At 40.2% G+C, this 17,622-nt stretch overlaps 1 protein-coding gene across 2 annotated transcripts; it reads right to left on the bottom strand.

The window, feature by feature from the left end:
* Positions 1-819: 819 nt before the first annotated feature.
* On the bottom strand, positions 820-8,382 carry LOC140760585 (protein WHAT'S THIS FACTOR 9, mitochondrial). Of its 2 annotated transcripts, XR_012104410.1 has the most exons (2): positions 6,834-8,382; positions 820-1,107 (listed from the first exon to the last, which is right to left on the bottom strand). XR_012104410.1 is itself a non-coding variant. In XM_073097613.1 (1 exon), the coding sequence occupies exon 1, from the start codon at positions 8,307-8,309 to the stop codon at positions 7,077-7,079; it is 1,233 nt and encodes a 410-aa protein (XP_072953714.1). In that variant the 5' UTR covers positions 8,310-8,382; the 3' UTR covers positions 6,666-7,076. The 2 variants fall into 2 exon arrangements, 1 of the variants encoding a protein (XP_072953714.1); XM_073097613.1 differs by lacking the exon at positions 820-1,107 and having other exon boundaries at positions 6,666-8,382.
* Between the last annotated feature and the right edge of the window lie 9,240 nt (positions 8,383-17,622).

The following is a 17,622-nucleotide window of genomic DNA, read 5'->3' as shown; positions in this document are numbered from 1 at the left end:
GAGTATTCATAATTCTCGAACTGATCCAACACTGAAGAGATCAACTTATAGAAAATAATTCGTCATTATTTGTACAAATTAGCCTCTATTAAATTCTCATATGACCATTTTGAGTCTTCCTACTCTAAAGCTGCATTAAAATTCCAAGAAATTACTTTTTAAATGCATAATGATGTTGAGGAGGACATTACTCATTGTAGAGCAGATGGAGGAATAAAGTTTATGCAATTGATCCAACTATAGGGAAGGAGTCCTTGTTTACTTCTATTACTGTAGTAGTGCAGTTGTACCATTATACCCCATGAGAGTTATTGATCTAATCACTGATAGCAACAACTCGTAAATTGTGAAAAAAAAGTTGGTACGTAAATAATTATCCATCACTATCGCAATGCGCCAGATAGTTACTATGCCCCTGTGATAGTTAACTGAAATCAGTGTCAATCCAAATGCTCAAAGGTCCCATTAACATGGGATTCGTGGAGGGAAAGATAAGCGTATATTAATTTGAAGATTTGGACCCATTCTACCCAATTATATTTAATCTACCTCTCATATCCCTACTTAAACTCCTTGCAGTCCGTCCACTCAAAGTTCCTTTATCTTAATGAAGTTCTTCTATGTTACTTTTAACAAACAGGTTTGCAGTCTCTGTGTTTCTAATATAACAAAAGGATCCCTTGTGCAAAAAAACTCGGGGAACTCTACTAAACGTTATGAGATAGTGCTCAAAATATTGAAGTTGAATAAGTTTACCCAAGTTTAAATTGCAACAAATGGCGGTTTAATTGAGATGCATTAAAATTCTCACTTTTCTTAACAACAAAATGTTTGATTCAAAATTGATAGAGAAAAATGTGGTTCTTTTTAGCACCTCCACTTAGTTTGCAATGCGCCCCAGCACACGCACATGCTCATGGTCTCCACGAGCGCCTCAACAAAACATTATGAAATAAATACAACTTGAGTACTCGTATACATTCACATATTATACCTGTATATGATTCTAAACTTTTACAAAATATATTTATACAAACAACAAGAATTCTAAATTAAGCTAGATGTCCTTAGGCTCAACTTGAATTAACGTTTCTCCTGACTTCAAAACTGAAAAATGAGTAGAAAGCCAAGTGAATAGAAACTCTTTCTCCTCAAATAGAGGGTATGCACAATAACATAAAAGTGTTGGATGTGTAAATCAAGGTAGAATATATCAACATAGAATTTAGAACAACAATGTAACAAATGAGTAACAGATGGAAATAATATAGCTAAGCATAAGAGGCACTTGATTAGAACATTTTATCCAATAGTGTAAAAACAGGACAAGGTAAAGAGTACTAAGCAGCCTCGCCTATCAGAGGGCCAAAATCACATATAAACTCTATCCAGTGCACTGTACAGATTCTGAAACTCTATCTGACTATCTTTAATCATAAACACTAGCAAGTAAATATTCTGCTAATACTTAGTGAACAGAATGCCTGAATATCTGTAGTATCCAGATTAAAGACGTTAGGCATTAGGCCCATCATCATAGCACCTCTCATGTGGCATCATCTGACTCTCTCTAATTGGGTACACAACATGGGACCCCTGACACTGGCCCCATATGTCGAGTACTTACTAGCTTTTATCGATGACTAGCAAGCTCAAGTAGAAACATGCCGCATCCAGTACATTCAACATGACCAAAAGGCACAAACATGCCACATCCAGTAAATTCAACATGTCCAAAAATGCACAAACATGCCACATCCAGTATATTCAACATGTCCAAAATGCTCAAATGTTGATATAATCCGACATTCGTATGATGCATATTTAACAGGAATAATACAAAGAAAACATGAAGAGGCCAAGAAAATTAATGCATAATGCAATCCAAGATGAAATGAAAGGCTCTAGGAGTACTACTCAACTAGTATTTCTAACCATTGCATGCATCTCAATATCATCAGTCTTCTTATCCTTGGAAAATACTTAGTAGGTCTCAGTAGGCACTGAATCATCCGCAATAACAAGTATTTCCTTTCATTTTTATTTGTCAATAATACATCTTTGTCTATAGTATTTGAGTGTTTTAATGTGAAAATAAGTTTCTATATAGGGATAATTGTCTTTGATCAAATCCAACAAATAAAGGAATCAAACAGCAGGTATAAGATTACAGCTATCAATATGGCAATGATGATGGGCCCAAATTATCATTGACAGCAATAGATTTGAGTGGCCAAAATTTATGAATTATTTAGGAAGGAGCAGATATAAGATTAGAAGCAAATCCGACCACACGATCTTTAAGTACTATCCATTCACCATGAGAGCAGAAATAGTTCAAGTATTACAAAGAGTACAAAAATAGAATCTACTCTTATACGAAAAAGGACAAGCATGAATATGAAAGAAGATGAAGTGGAACAGATACAGGTTTGTTATCTATCTACTAAAGGAATTGCCCCAACTTAGGCATTTACTGAATACTTGCTATATAATTAGAATTGGTAGACTAACTCCAAGTTATAGGCCATATCTATATGGAACTAAGTTAATCATTTGATGTACCATCGCCAGATGTGAATTGTTTCACTTTTGCTTATATGCCCCTAATTCCATGCCTGATCTGCCTGGAACAATAGACGAGTAAGACTTTTGGCATCTATCTGTTAAAACAATTAGGGCATTGGTGCACAGAAAGTAGCCAATATATTGCTTTAAACTTTAAGCCCAAAAAGTTTAGGGGTCAAATTGGGGGAGGATAGCTCTGTTACTTCTCCAGAAAAGTTATCTCAAGAGAGAGAGGAAGTAGAAGAAGAATTGATTTTGGTGGTTAAAGCGAGAATCTAGAAAGGGAAAAAGGTCCTGGTGGAAGAAGAAACTTGGAAGAAGTTAACTCAAGCTGACTATTCATGGAAAGAAGGGAGCTATGCTGAAAAGGAGATGTTAGAACAAGAGCTGTTAAATACGAAAATCAGGAGTGGCAAATGACAGTATATACTGAAGAAAATGTTTTAGATGTGGAGCCGCTGCAAGCACAAGGGTCTGAGGTAAGAAATATATGTGGAAAAAGCAGAGTTCAAGCACCAAAAATCCTTACAATGAGAAGCATTGGAAACATACTCAAAACAGGAGGTCAGGAACAGATGATACAAGACAAAATTGTTTAGGTTGGGAGGAGTAAAGCTATGGAACAAGCAAAAAGGAGAAATAATCCAGGTAATGACCCCTTTATGTAGTGTCTCAGCTTCTCTAAATTTTTTGAAAATGAATTATTATCTATTGCAAATACTTGTGAAATTTTTTGGGGAAGTTCTATGGAGGAACAAGGGGAAGAAATCTGATAGTTCTAAAAGCCCTTGAGAGAGAAAGAGCTGAAAGATATATAATCTTTAAAAGAAAAGAAAAAGGACTGAGACAGAAGGACAAATAGGGGATATATGAAAGGTCTTTATTAGAACATTAGAGACTTGGGAAGTAGTGAGAAAAAGAGAAGAATAAAGGAGATTGTCAGTCAAGAGCATCTGAATTTCCTTTGTTTGTAGGAAACAAAAAAGAAGTCATAAATGACAGAATGCTTAAATGGTTGGAAGGGTGGTAGATAACTTTCCGGGTTATCTACCTGTCTCTAAGTCTTTTGGGGGAATGCTTATGGGGGTTAATGAAATGGTTTAGAAGTGCTGGATTGTGTACATTATAGTTATTTCATGGTTATACATATCAGAAGTAGAGAAAAAGATAAAGACTGAGTGTTGATAAATGTATATGGTTAAAAGGAGGTTTTATGGGAGATGGTTCATCTAAAAATTGGAAAGGGGAAAGAAGGATTATTGGTAGTGACTTTAATGTAAAGGGAAAAGCTTCTGGAAGTAGAGAAAGGAAAAAATTTAATGGGGTGATTAACGATCTAAAACTGATGGAGCTAGGGGTGCAAACAAGCCGAGCTTGAGCGAGTCGGCTCTGGCTCAAGCTCAGGCTTGGCTCGAAATTATTTTCGAGCCTTATAATTTTGCTCAAGCTCGACTTAGATCAACTCAAGCTGAGCTCCAGCTGAGCCTAACCAAGCCCGAATCGAGCTGAGTAGAGCTCGATCTTGAATAGAGGATGAGGCGGTGGCGACGAGAGTGGTGGTGGCTTGCTAAAGGAGAAATAGGAGACGGATGGAGGAGGAAGCGATGGGGAGAAGATGGTCAATGAAGGAGGCGACGGGGAGGAGATGGTCAATTGGGGGAGGAAGCCGACAAAGTGGAGGAAGAAAAGGAGGCCGACGCCGAAGAGATGGTCGATGGAAGAGTCAGAGGAGGAGGCCGACGGAGAGGAGGATGTGGCGCCGTGGCGGCAACCTGCCGATGGAGGTCGATGAAGAGGAGGTCGGATGGTTGAGGGTGGGCCAGTTACATGGGGTGAGGATATGGTGATACGATCACGCCTCGGACTATGGAGCTCTGATACCAAATTGATACGATCTTCCCTTAGGCTAAGGTTCGATCTCTTCCAATTTCTTGATCTAGACTAGATCTGGCACGGAACTTTGAAATAAGATCCCGAAATATGCCGCTGTCGGATCGACGTAAAATTTTGATATGTTGTAGCCCCAGAAAAGAGTTTTCCAACAAATCAAGTTTCAGATAAATCGGAGTTGGGGATCTCGAGATATCATCCGTTTAGTGGACGAACGTCAGGATGGTCTGTTTTGGATCCGTGGATAGAGGCACATGATCCTAGATAATGGTGGTTGAATGTGGACCGGCGTTAATGGGGTGGCACCGGTAAAAAGTGGTGGTGGAAGGGTTATGGTTGATGGAAGGGTTAGGGCAAGTGTTGGATAGATTGGAAGAAGGGGGAGGAGAGGGCCACCCTTAAGGGACTAGGGTGATTGGCCGGTCGAAGGAGGTTAGAAACGGCGTCGCCGGGGATTGAGAGAACGGGAACGAAGAAGACGAAGGAGGCAAGGCAAAACTCAATCTCAATATTCAATAATCAATTCTTGACTTTGGTTGCCATCCACATCCTTTTAAAGGCTAACCAATAACTCAAAATTAACCCTAAAAATATAATTTTCGCTGACCACGTTCGAACGCACCGAGTTCACTCCTCTGGATTTGCAAACGCGATGCAGGAGTTCGAACGCGTGATCGAACGCCCCTCTCGGTATTTGCAAACGTGATGCAGGCGTTCACAGTGCGTTCGAACGCACAGTGCACTCTCTTCACCCACGTTCACAACCCCGTTCACAAACCGCGTTCGAACTCACTCCATCCGGGTTCGAACGCGACTTACAGAAAACTTATTTTAATGGAAATTAAACACTAAAACATGAAACAAAAACACCCCTAAAGTGAATCCATGCTCGAGACGATGTCGGTGAAATCCGAATCGTATCATATGGGTGGTGGTCTAGTGGATGAGGGTGAGGGTGGGGTAAGTGAGAGTGATAAGTGGGTGAGGGTAATGGGTGATGGGTGATGGACACATGTCAAATTTTCCTTTATGCCACGTGTCTCTAGTTGTAGTTAGTCAGGCTATTGAGCCTATCGAGCCAAGCCTGAGCGAGCCGGCTCCAGCTCAGGCTCGGCTAGATATTAATTTTGAGCTAGTTTCAACGGCTCGGGCTCGGCACGACTCAGCTCTAATCAAGCCTAGCCAGACTCGAGCTTTAGCCGATCTGAGCCCGAGCCGCTCGTCAAGCTTGACAGCCCTAGATGGAGCAGAAGTTAAAGGGCAAAAAATTTACATGGTCTAATATAAGGGAGCAACCTGTGTTAGCTCTCTAGAGAGTGTTTGTAACAAATGACTAGGACCATATGTTCCCTAGGTTAGTTGTAATAACTCTACCTAGATTTTGTTGTGATCATGTCCCACTGTTGGTGGATATGAGCAAGATTGAATAGAAATAATATCCTGAGGCTAGAGCATTACTAGTTTTGTAAAGAAATTTTTTACTTTAGGTAATTGTTCGAGTAATGATGACTTCAATGTGATATTACAATAGTTCGATAGATAGATATTTTATTCTTTATTAATTTAATTACATGTTTGAAAAAAAGGATTCAATATTTGAAAAAATATGTTACTATTGTAAAATGTTTTATTTTTGGTTCTATAATATTGAAAGTTTATATATACATGGTTTAAATATTTAGTTATTTTAGATAAACTAGTGGTTTGGCTAGTTGACCCACTAGTTGAACTGATGACTATCCATTATAGACATGCCATCATTGACTTCTGATTGGAGAACCAAAGTATGTGGTGACAATAGTTCCAATAGCAATTGAATCTTACGTATCATTGACATCAAACTAATTTTACATGAGGTCATATGCAAATATACATATTCTCGCAGTACTAAAGAGAATGATGGTTATAAATGGATGCTCTGGTTACAATTATCTAGATTTCTCCTCCAGTTAAAGGTAGAATTTATTGGCAAAAGAACTCTAACAATCACTTTCTTTAAGACTGGACACTCTGAAACATAGCAAATCATGTCAAAAGATGGATTTAGTCACGTTTTGGGCAAGGATGACTAATATTCAATTTTGATTAGTAGCTAAAGTACACTGATGCAATAGTGTTTTGTCTCAAAATATTGGAGAGTTGACTTCAACAAATAGAGAAATGTACAATAACAAACATCATCATATCAAAATGAGCCACAAAAACTCTATCGGTAGAACAGACATCTGATTTTTTAATATTTCCATGAACACAGAACACGCAAGTATATGTTTGTTAAAGTTAAAATGCAAACATATAGGAAGAAAGATTAGCATGACTTGTGTGAAGTTGCAATTTAAAGCATAAAGTAGGACTCGTTGTCAAATTATACGTACTTGAATCTTCCAAAACGTTCCATCTGGCAATCATGCGCAGGATTTTTGGTTTTCTTTTTTCACTCCTTCATACCTCTGAGTCTCCTCTGAGGGGCTGATGAGGATCCAGTCTTGTGAAGATAAATAAGAACAGCCTCTAGACATCGTTGATGCAGGCTTGCATTCAGGCAAAAGCACATAACAGAATAGATAACCTTCGTGGCTGCTGAAATAGATCAATCATCCATAGCTTCATCATCAGAATCACTCTCTCATTTTGCCCTCTCCTGACATTTTGACAATCTTGTAGTCTGCTTGGGAATCAAAAGTGCCGCTTACATCAGAGCAGCCATCTTCTTCAGTATTCGAGTCAGAACTCCCACCTTCAAGTTCTGATGCCTCCGCCTTGTGGTGGGAAGCGCCCCTCCTCTTCGCAGGCATTGCCGCCCTCATCATAGCGGCATACTCCTCTCTGATGGCGACCAGGGGGTGCTTGTTGATGAGCTCGCGGGCACCGCCGTAAGCCTCTCTGAGCACGACGGTCTGCGTGGCCAGTTTCTGAGAAAGGTAGAAGATGCCTGGATGGCGCTCGAACACCTTTGTGAACTTCTGGGGCAAGCCGAGGGGCTTCCGGAGGTTGCTGACATTCCTGCGCTCAGTCTTCTTAGCGACGGTGAGATGGAGGAGCTCATGGAAGACCCCCACGATGCGCTTCTCCGAGACATCGGTCCGCGGATCGAGTGCGGAGGCGTCGGCGTAGGGGCTGGTGTAGGGCAGGGTCTGCCACTCCTTTAGCCACGTGGCGCACTTCTTCTTGATGCCGAACCCCCTCGTGAAGCTCACCGGGAAAGCCAAACAGAAGCCATCGCCATCCCCATCGACTCCGGAGCTCCTCTGGAGCTCGGAGACGGCCAGGCATCGGTCCCAGCAGAGGAGGCGGAGCCACACGCGTTCATCGCCAGGGGGATGGACGAGGTCAAAGAATTGGGGGTACCGGGGGAGGAGAGAGAGGCGATAGTCGCGGGGCAGGCCGAGGTCCCAGTGGAGGAGGTCGATAGTGTGGAGGGGGACGGAACGATCGAGGGTGAGCATGAGGAAGCGGCGAAGGCGGTCGACGAGGTCGGACTCGGTGTCGCGGAGGAGGTCGAGCTCGAGTTGGCGGAGGCGGAGGGCGGCGTCTGTGAGGGAGAAGTAGGAGGACGAGGAGGAGGGCCTAGTCTCACGGAAGATGGTGGGAAAGTAGCGGAGGAAGGAGAGGACGTCGAGGCCGAGCTTGGAAGAACGGTGGGAGAGGTCGCAGGCGGGGATGCGGCCGGTGGTGTCGGAGGAGATGAGATCGAGCAGGTGGTGGGCGTGACGGAGGTGGCGCTCCCTGGCCACAACGGAGTCGAGGGCACGATCCTTCACCCATTTCACCCTCACGTTCACCAGCGTCGCACGCTGCTCCGCCCGAAACGGCTGACGCCACCAAGCCACGGGTAGCCGTCGCATTAGCATTGGTCCAATCGGTAGGGGAGTCGAACAGTTAGGTTTAGTTCTCTTCCAACCCAACCACCTTTTTTTGTTTTACATTTTTTCTAGATCACTCCGATATAAAAATGAGTGATTCGCAAAACTAATTAAACTCTTTTACAAAATAAGCCACAATAAGCTGAAATTATTGATATACAGTGCTTTAGTAAAAAGCATCAGATGTTAACTTTAAGGGCGATTTGTATATAACACCTGACTTTTAGCTAAATTTACATTTACGTTTTCATGGAGACTTATGATTTAATTAATATTTATAGAAAACACCCTGAGTTAGATTTTAATTAAAATCGTTTGGATAGATAAAAATATTCCATCCAATTTATAATTAATTTTATTAAATAATAAAAATACCCTTATACTTTTTCTTCTTCCTCCCTATTTTTAGGTTTTCTCTCTTCCTCTATTTTAGGGCAGAACCCTATAGCTTTTTTCGATCAAGAAAGGTTCAATTTTTTCTTCTAACAACAACTCTCTTTTCCTCCTCTATCTTGGGTTTAGTATTTTATTTAGATTTAGCTTTTGATTTGGGAAATGGTAGCTTTGATTTTTGGAAATGGCATAGCTTAGGTTTTAGTTTTTACAACAATTTCATTGATCAAATCCTATTCAAAATGTTAAAGTATGGATTTCATAAATGGCATAACTATTAGTTAATTAATAAGCTCAAATTTACTTTTTCTGTAGCTCCTAAGAGGGTTAATGTCATCATCAATGAGCTCAAATTTGAGTTGGAATGATGTAGGCGAAAATTTTAGTTGCCCTTATAGTATGGGTGTTTACAAAATTCAAGTTTCTAATATGAAGAAAAACAAAAATAGAAGATTTTACTCTCGCCCTGAACATAAGGTATGATTTGCAATTTAATTGATATTCTACTAATGTTTGATTTAGAGTATTAATAGTCTCAATGTAGGATGATCATTGCGATTATTTCGCATGGTGCAACGATGTCAATTTTTACCTGATAGATCTGACATACCAGCTAACTAGAATTGAGTGGAACATGGATATGTTAGATAAGAAGATGGGATGGTTCTGATGATTGTGTTATGTATTAATTTGGAAACTTTTGTGTTCTAAATAAAATTTGTAGATTGATAGAAGTTGTTGTAAAGCTAACTATTGATAGTAGTTGCTTGCAAAACCAAACTTTACAACAACTAAACATATAAAACTAAATTGAACTTTACAAGAACTATACAAAACTAAGTTTATAACAACTAAATATACAACAACTAAACATACAATAATATGGATTTACAGATTATCTACATTTACAACAACTAAACCTGAACTTTACAACAACTGTACAAAGCTAAGTTTATAACAACTAAAAATATAATAACTTGGATTTACAAATTATCTACATTTACAACTAAACATCCAAAATTTGCAACCAACCAAGCTTTTGATACTTTTAAAATTGCACAACCTGTTATGCTAAAAACTATTATAATCTAGTACAAAGCCATTGAATAAACAAAGCTTCTAATACAATTATACCATAAGATCCAAAATATTAACACCAAGTTCTAGTACAATTACATAGTGGCTGAACTAAATAGTAACTCCAAGTTCAAATTACAAAAATGATTGAATAGTAACTCCAAGTTCAAATTACAAAATGAGTAAATAGTAACTCCAAAAACCCAATAGTTGAAGACCACAATAATACTAAATATATTAATATTGTATAGGACCTAAAAATGACCCGCATTACAATGGATCAAGAAAAGGTTAAATTTTCATAAAATTTTCTATGCTCATTACTCTATCTAATATTGATATTTTTAGAATTTTCAACTACTTGCCCTTGCTCTTGCCCTTGCCCTTGCGCTTGTCATATTGGCTCCTTACAACTTTTGCTTGTTGTGGCCTTTCCCACTACAATGTCCATAATTTTTGACTGGCTTCATCACCCCGTTTGGCATTCGCTCCTCATTAGCACCTTTTACCCTCTTTTTTCTTGGTCTACCCCTAGGTCGACCACTCTCAGGAACATTGACAATTAAATCATCTGTGGGTCATTTTCAATACTTTTTATCTAGTAATGTTGCTATTTAACAGTGAAATAATTATTGATATAGTCAACCGCTCTTTGACAAAAAGATAGAATGATTGTAACAACATGAATACAAGGAAACCACATAATTGCCACCTTCTATAAGAGCATATTTGTTCATCCAATTTAATAGTGCATCTCTCATTTGTCCTTTGACTTCTACTTCCTCATTTCTAAATCGAAAGATACTACCCACACCACCGGCCTCTTTACTTATCCACTGGACATATTTAGTTAATATCGGTGTTAGTTTGCCCTGCCACATCTTAGCATGCCTTCTGCGGTAGTCCATCTTAACCATTAGTTTTTGTTTGAAACTATCTATAAAATCAATATACGGTTTCGCTCGATTTTCTAAAATAAATTTATTGAATGACTCTACAACACAGTTAGTATACTAGTGGACTTTGGCACTCTTTCTCCTTGTCCAAGTCTACAATAAAATGAAGATGTTAGATATATCATAATAGTGACTAAACTAAACTTTTGAAAAGATTAATGCATCCTAATAGTAATAAAACAATATCAATACATCACTAAACTTTAGCTTCACATGCAACATACCTTCTCATTTTAAGCTTTCACCCAATCTCTAGCTGGTCGGGATAAATCTTGTAGTGATTTCATGCAATCCTTCCAAATTGGAGAGACATAGACCTTAGCAGCTGTAACACCTAGATTTAAAAAAAAAAAATTTCCCATGCATTACCCTGACCTGCCCCCCGTCTCTCTCTCTCTCTCTCTCTCTTCTCTCTCTCTCTCTCTTCTCTCTCTCTCTCTCTCTCTTCTTTTTCTTTTTTTGTGCATGCTACTACTGCCACCTCTACTTCCTCCTCCACCGCACCACTTTCTCTCCCTCTTTTTCTCTCGTGCTACCGACGCCAGAGCTGAGCTGTGCGGATCCAAGCCCTAGACCACTCTTAGTAAGCCCCTAACCCTCTTATAAATCGGAGTCCCTGTCGACTGGTGACTTCCTGTCTTTAACCGTCTAGTCTAAGAGCTCCGTCTAATGGCGTAGGAGAAGTGGATACACTTCTTGGCTTCTTGGTGGGCTTCAGGCCTCTTAGTGAGGGGGGGACCTCTATGGCCGCGAGCTAGGGGTGGTGAAAACAGATCGTATACGGATCGGATAGTGCTCAACCCATATCCGGATCCATATTTTTAGTCCGGATATGGATTCGGATACGAATATTAGACGGATAGCAAAATTTAAAGCCATATCCTAACTAAACGGATATGGATAATTTTCGGATAGAGAATCGAATCTTAAACAGATATTGATTGAATTCAAAAGAATTATAATATTTTATTTAGATATAGTTAACACAAAAATATTAAGAGTTTTACAACAAATAAATTTTTATATGTCAAATATATAAAATTAGAGAAATTAATCTCTATAAATATTATATAATATATTATTAGTAACAATATTAATACTTACTATTTAAATAAGCAAACTAAAAACTGTAATCATTCAAAAAAATATGCGGGTAAACGGATATTCGATATCCGTATCCGAATCTGAAAAATATATCCAACCCATATCCGAATCCGTATCCGAATCCGATAGAAATTTTCTATCCGAATCTGATTCGAATCGGGTCGGAATAGCGGGTCGAATCGGATTTTATCCGACCCGTTTTCACCCCTACCGCTAGCCATTGAGTGCACCCCGTCGGCCAACTCGGCCACTAGGCTAGCTACTCCCGTTCCCCCGTAGGTGTGGGGGTGGTTCTTGAAACCGCTCCATAGCGGGCTAGAGCTACGCCCCCATCGTTGTCGAGCTCAAGTGCCCTCCTCCTCTTTTCCTTTCCCTCTCCTCCGACTAACCACCCACTCTTGGGTGATGTGCGCAGGTCGCCGGTCTCGAGGTTTGGCTACCAGCGACGTTAGTCACCGGCAACAACCTGACCTTCCTCCTCCTCTGTCTCCTTCCCTTGGAAGGAGATGGTGAGGGATGGTGGGGGTTAAGCAAACCCCCACCATCTCTTGGTGGGTTGCGGTTTAGACCGCAACCCATGAAACTCGTTTTTTTGGTGGGCTGCTGGTCAGACTATATCCCACCAAAGCCTCTTGCCCTGCTGGGTTGGGATTGAGCCCAACCTAGCACCACCACTAGGCGCCAGTAGGCTGGGCTAGGCTTAAAGCCCAGCCTAGGCCCATGAGGATTATTTTGACCTTATAAACCCTCATTTTCCCATCCTCAGCTTATTAATTAGTCTAACCACTCCCTTAAAAATAAATTCTTATCACCTAAATAGTGTAAATTTTAGAATAATATGGAACTCAATGTTAGAAAACCCTTGACTCATGTGACTGAACAGGATTTGGATTGTACCCCAGATAATCCCCCATAAATAATATTACGGGATATGATGAACATGATAGAATTAAGGTAAAGGCTAGGTACACCCCACTAGACTTAAGAGCTAAACCTAAATTCTCTAATAAGATAATTAATTCTATTAATTAACTAACCTATAGAAAATAATATATAATAATAATAAGGTGCTAGAAACACGTATTCAAATATATTAAATATATGCATGTATAAGCATACATAAACATTAATAGAAACTTATATAATTTAATTATTTTTAATAAAACTAACAATATAAAATATAAGATTATTATCAATATGATTACATGTATTAATCTAATAAACAATGGTAAACTATATATAATCATATGCAAGTATTTATAACTATAATTAATAAATTATTATACCAAAAATACTTAGCTAATACTTATACTAGTGAGTGTAAATTATCAAAAATAATCTACCATCTAGATAAACTGATTTACCTAAATTTTAGAAACTAAATCACATAATTAATGTAAACAAATTAAAAGGGAGCAATCCCTTGTTACAGTGCTGGGCTCGGCACTGTCTGCTACAGTGTTGGGCCGAGCCCAGCACTATTGTAAAAGGGGGAACAGCTGAGGAAGAAGAAGAAGAAAGAAGAAGAAGGAGTGGAGGGAAGTGCGAACCCGGGCCGGCAGGGAGGGCACCGGCCACTGCTGGCCTCTCGCCAGCGGCTCAGCTCCAACGAGCCCAAGCTCGAGTGTGAGTGAGAGAGAGAGAGAGGAGCTCACCGACGTTTGTGGAGGTGGCGGCGATGGTTTCCAAGGACGGCCGCGGCAGCGGTAATAGTGGGAGAGAGAGAAACAGAGTTTGAGAGAGAGAGAGAGAAATATAAAGGGGAGAGAGGCGGTGGGGACGTCGGCGCTGCGGCTCCGGCGCCGATAGGCCCACCGGAGCTAGCTGGCCCGACCTGGTTGGCCGGGCCAGCGACTGGGAGTGCATGGCACCCCCAGCCCGCGCCAGTAGCATGGCACAAGGTTGGCCACATTATGGTCGACCACGTCATGCCATGCAAATTTTTTTTTAAAGGTTGGGTTGTTACATTTTCCTTCCCCTTTATAAAAATTTCGACCCTTTAATTTAAATCACGCTGGTATTGTAAGAGAATCCACATATCTAGTTCCATTACTTTCTAATCAAATTGATAACTGTGCAATCTCACTTTTTCAGATTCATAACTCATACTTTGTTTACTAGTTTACCCATTAACTCCTAACATTACACAACCACAAGTAACTCCCTTACAAGAATAAAATTCCTCGATCTAGGTCAGTCAGGTAATCATACTATGTTTATAAACATTAATAATACCACTAGTCTGCAAGAAAGCGTACATTCTGTAACACCCCATTTTATATATAAAAAAAATCCCCTAACACACGCGCCGAGCGCGTGTGTCACAAGCGCCTCCCACCCCCCGTCCTCTCTTCTCCTTCTTCTTCCCTTTCCCTTGCCGTGCACGCCACCTTCCCCACCTCCTCTATCTCCTTCTTCCCCTCACCGCAGCCATCCCAACCCCCCCATTTCTTCTCCACCTCACTACCCCACCCTCTCCTCTCTCTCTCTCTCTCTCTCTCGGGTTGCCGACGCCGGAGCCGACGAAGCCGGACCCAGAGCCGTCGAGCCTGCCGACCAACCCCCCCCCCCTTCGGTAAGCCTCCTACCCCTACCATTATTTTCAGTAGTGTAACCTCCCCCTCCCTCGTCGTCGTCGGAGTCCTCGGCGGCCAATGACCTCGCGTCTAGCCACCGATCCGAGAAGCCCCGGTGGAGGGAGAGAAGCCCTCTTTGGGCTTCAAGCCCACTTTGAGGAGAGAAGGCACCTCCATGGTCGCCGGCCATGGAGCGCTGCCCGTCGCCCTCGGCCCTCCTCCTCTCCTCTTTCTTTTCTTTCCCCCCTACTTACCCGACGGCATTGTGCCGCGCCGCCGGCCTCGTGGCTGTGTCGCCGGCATCGTGCTACGCCACCCGCAGCCCCGCAACCCCATGGACCTCCTCTCTCCGCCTCGATCTCCTTCCCTCGAAAGGAGATGGTGGGGGAGGGTGGGGTTTAAACAAACCCCCACCCATTCTCCCCTTAGTGGGCTCCAGTGCAGCCCACTAAGCTAGTTTTAGTGGGCTGCAGATCGCAGCCCACCAGCTCGGTTTTGGTGGACTACGGTTGGATTGCAGCCCACAGCAAGCCTTGGTGGGCTGTGGTTGAACCCCCAGCCCACCTCTTGCAACCTTGTGCCTAGGCCCTCTTACCTATTGGGTTAGGGTTGAGCCCAACCCAATACCCCCAGCTTAGCCCATTTGGGGCCATTTGGACCTTATAACCCTGTTTATCTTTTTCTACCTGATTTAATTAGCCTGACCCCCCTGTAATGACAATTTAGTATCATGCGAATTTTAGGATAACATAAGACTCGCCCTAGGAGACCCTTGACTCATATATTTTCTAAACATAAATGCGCTAATAAAATAATTAATTCTATTAATTCGCTAATCTTATGGCTTACTTGCGTGAATTAATAGGATTGACATCGCGTGAGGGGGATTTTGGAATTCTGGTGGAGCCGGCTAGCTGACGAAATTTAGCATACTATGGAGACCCCAGGCAAGTAGAGTTATACAAATCTAGAATAATGTAGTTACAGTCATTATACTTGTCATGACACTGTAGGAAGTGTCGGTATTAATACATGCATTTGGTGTACCATGTTATGTCTTTACATATGCAGTTATTGATAATTTGCTCATCATGATATTATGAGAATGTTAATGTAGTATAAACATTAGTGTGATGATGCCCTATATGTATATCTGTTGTGAATATAGAATGTAACTATCATGATGACTATGATATGCTTTATACACTCATAGACACTGAACTATTTCCACCTATCATTAGTAGTCGGATTCTGACTAGGCTACTCACTCAGCCTAGGGTTAAGGGTAGAGTGTATTTTATATGACTATACTATTAGCGGCCTACACCTGAGGTCGGGAGCCTATGTAGCATTTAGGTAGTTATACTGCATAGTCATGACTAGATTATGATGATAGAAGAACATGATTGTGAGACGGGGATATAACTCTAGGGCGTCTGTTGATGAGCCGAGGGCTCCCGATTCTCCCACTGAGGGCAATGATGATTTAGAGAGAGTGAGATATGGGCTTACGACAGGAGTCCTTAGTCTGATGGCCAAGACAACCGGTCACTTATAGTGTCGCCATACACGTGTAGTTGGCATTACCGCTAGATGTGTATATATTCCCCCTCGATGTATGAGATGATGGATGGTTATGTGATGGGACGTAGGTGCGGGTAGCGAGGAGTAGCTGCCTTTCTTTTTCAGTATGTCTTTTAGTTGTATTAAGCCCCTACGAGGGCGTTATGATTGATGATGTATTTTGGACTTTAGCATTGTATTTTGGATATATATTTGGAAGGCTTGTTGTGACCTGTGGAACTTGTATCCGGACTCTTATGGTTGAGTTTAATTATGGTAAATTTGTGTTATTGTGTGCCTTGTGAAATCTTTGTACTGATTGGTCATGTAATGCACCGCGTGGGGGGATTTACCCACGCGGTTTACATGTGTATTTGGAGGTTTGGGTGTTTCACATTCATTCTACAGTATAAAAAGTATTGTCATCTATTAATTGAATCATATTCTACTCCAAAATATCTCAAGCTATCCAAATTTATCACTTTTCCTACTAACTACAACAATACAACATCGTAATGCCATAATCACCTATGATAATACGACACATCCTATCTAAGTAAATTATCTCCAATCTATTAAATGTACACTCTGATCCCAAACATGCCTAATGGATTATCCCTCAATACTATCACTAATATCAGATAGAACGATAAATACAAGTTATTTCAAGAATATCCGAAATACTTAACTTATGCTTTTCTTTCTAGACAAATAATGTCACTAATCTAAACATACACAGCATCATCCGATATTCTAAAAAATTTTGGCGATAGTACAAACTCTCTTATTTAAAGTGCACTGCTCATATGCTTAAACCATTATACAAATTACTAGATAAATCAATATAAGAGATCACGCCTATCTATATAAGACTACAATATCAACGTGTATTCATAATACATTCTTCAAAATAACATACAGTGCATTAAATCCAACCCATCAATGAAAGTCCTAATGCAACCTCAAACGAAATTTATAACCTCTTCTGATTCTCCACATTATCTTCCTTCTTAATTTGCAATATCTGAAAGGTTAAATTCAAACTATCTCAAGAAATACACATGACAAAATTTATAATGATTTTTCTATCAATCATTTTATGTATCCAAACTATTCATTCCTCGATTCACATAATTCCAGTTTGATCATTATCTATTTAATTACTATCATTGCTAATATATACACCAAAATATCACCTAATGATAACGATATTCAGATCCAAAGACTATCTACTGAGTTCTACGAAGTAATCTAATAATCTCTTCAATATCTCGACAGATATAATATGCAATTCATAATATTAATCAATTGCCACACGACTATTTACTAATCCATCATACTTAATCTTTAAGAATACATAAACATAACTTAGACAAATCTACAAAAATATTGTACACGAACTAAAGCTACTAAGATTAATCTCTCGAATTGGTCATGCTATCATGATCTACCAATAAAATAATTGACACTAACTGATTCATATAGATTAGAAGACATAAAAAAATATAAATTACAACCTTACTAGTATATCTTCTATTTTACTTTAGATCAACTCGTAACCTTAATTTTGCAATTCATTAAAAGATCAAATTTTCACAAACTATAATAGGACCAATCATGAAATCATTATCT

This window comes from Typha angustifolia, chromosome 1 (genome assembly GCF_048772165.1).
Source record: "Typha angustifolia cultivar Huaian chromosome 1, ASM4877216v1, whole genome shotgun sequence".
Taxonomy (NCBI): domain Eukaryota; kingdom Viridiplantae; phylum Streptophyta; class Magnoliopsida; order Poales; family Typhaceae; genus Typha; species Typha angustifolia.
The sequence above is the reverse complement of the archived record's forward strand: the minus strand, read 5'-3'. Positions and strand labels throughout refer to the sequence as shown.

Coding starts and splice junctions, on each gene's coding strand:
- LOC140760585 (XM_073097613.1), bottom strand. CDS start 8,309: ATGCTAATGCGACGGCTACCCGTGGCTTGGTGGCGTCAGCCGTTTCGG.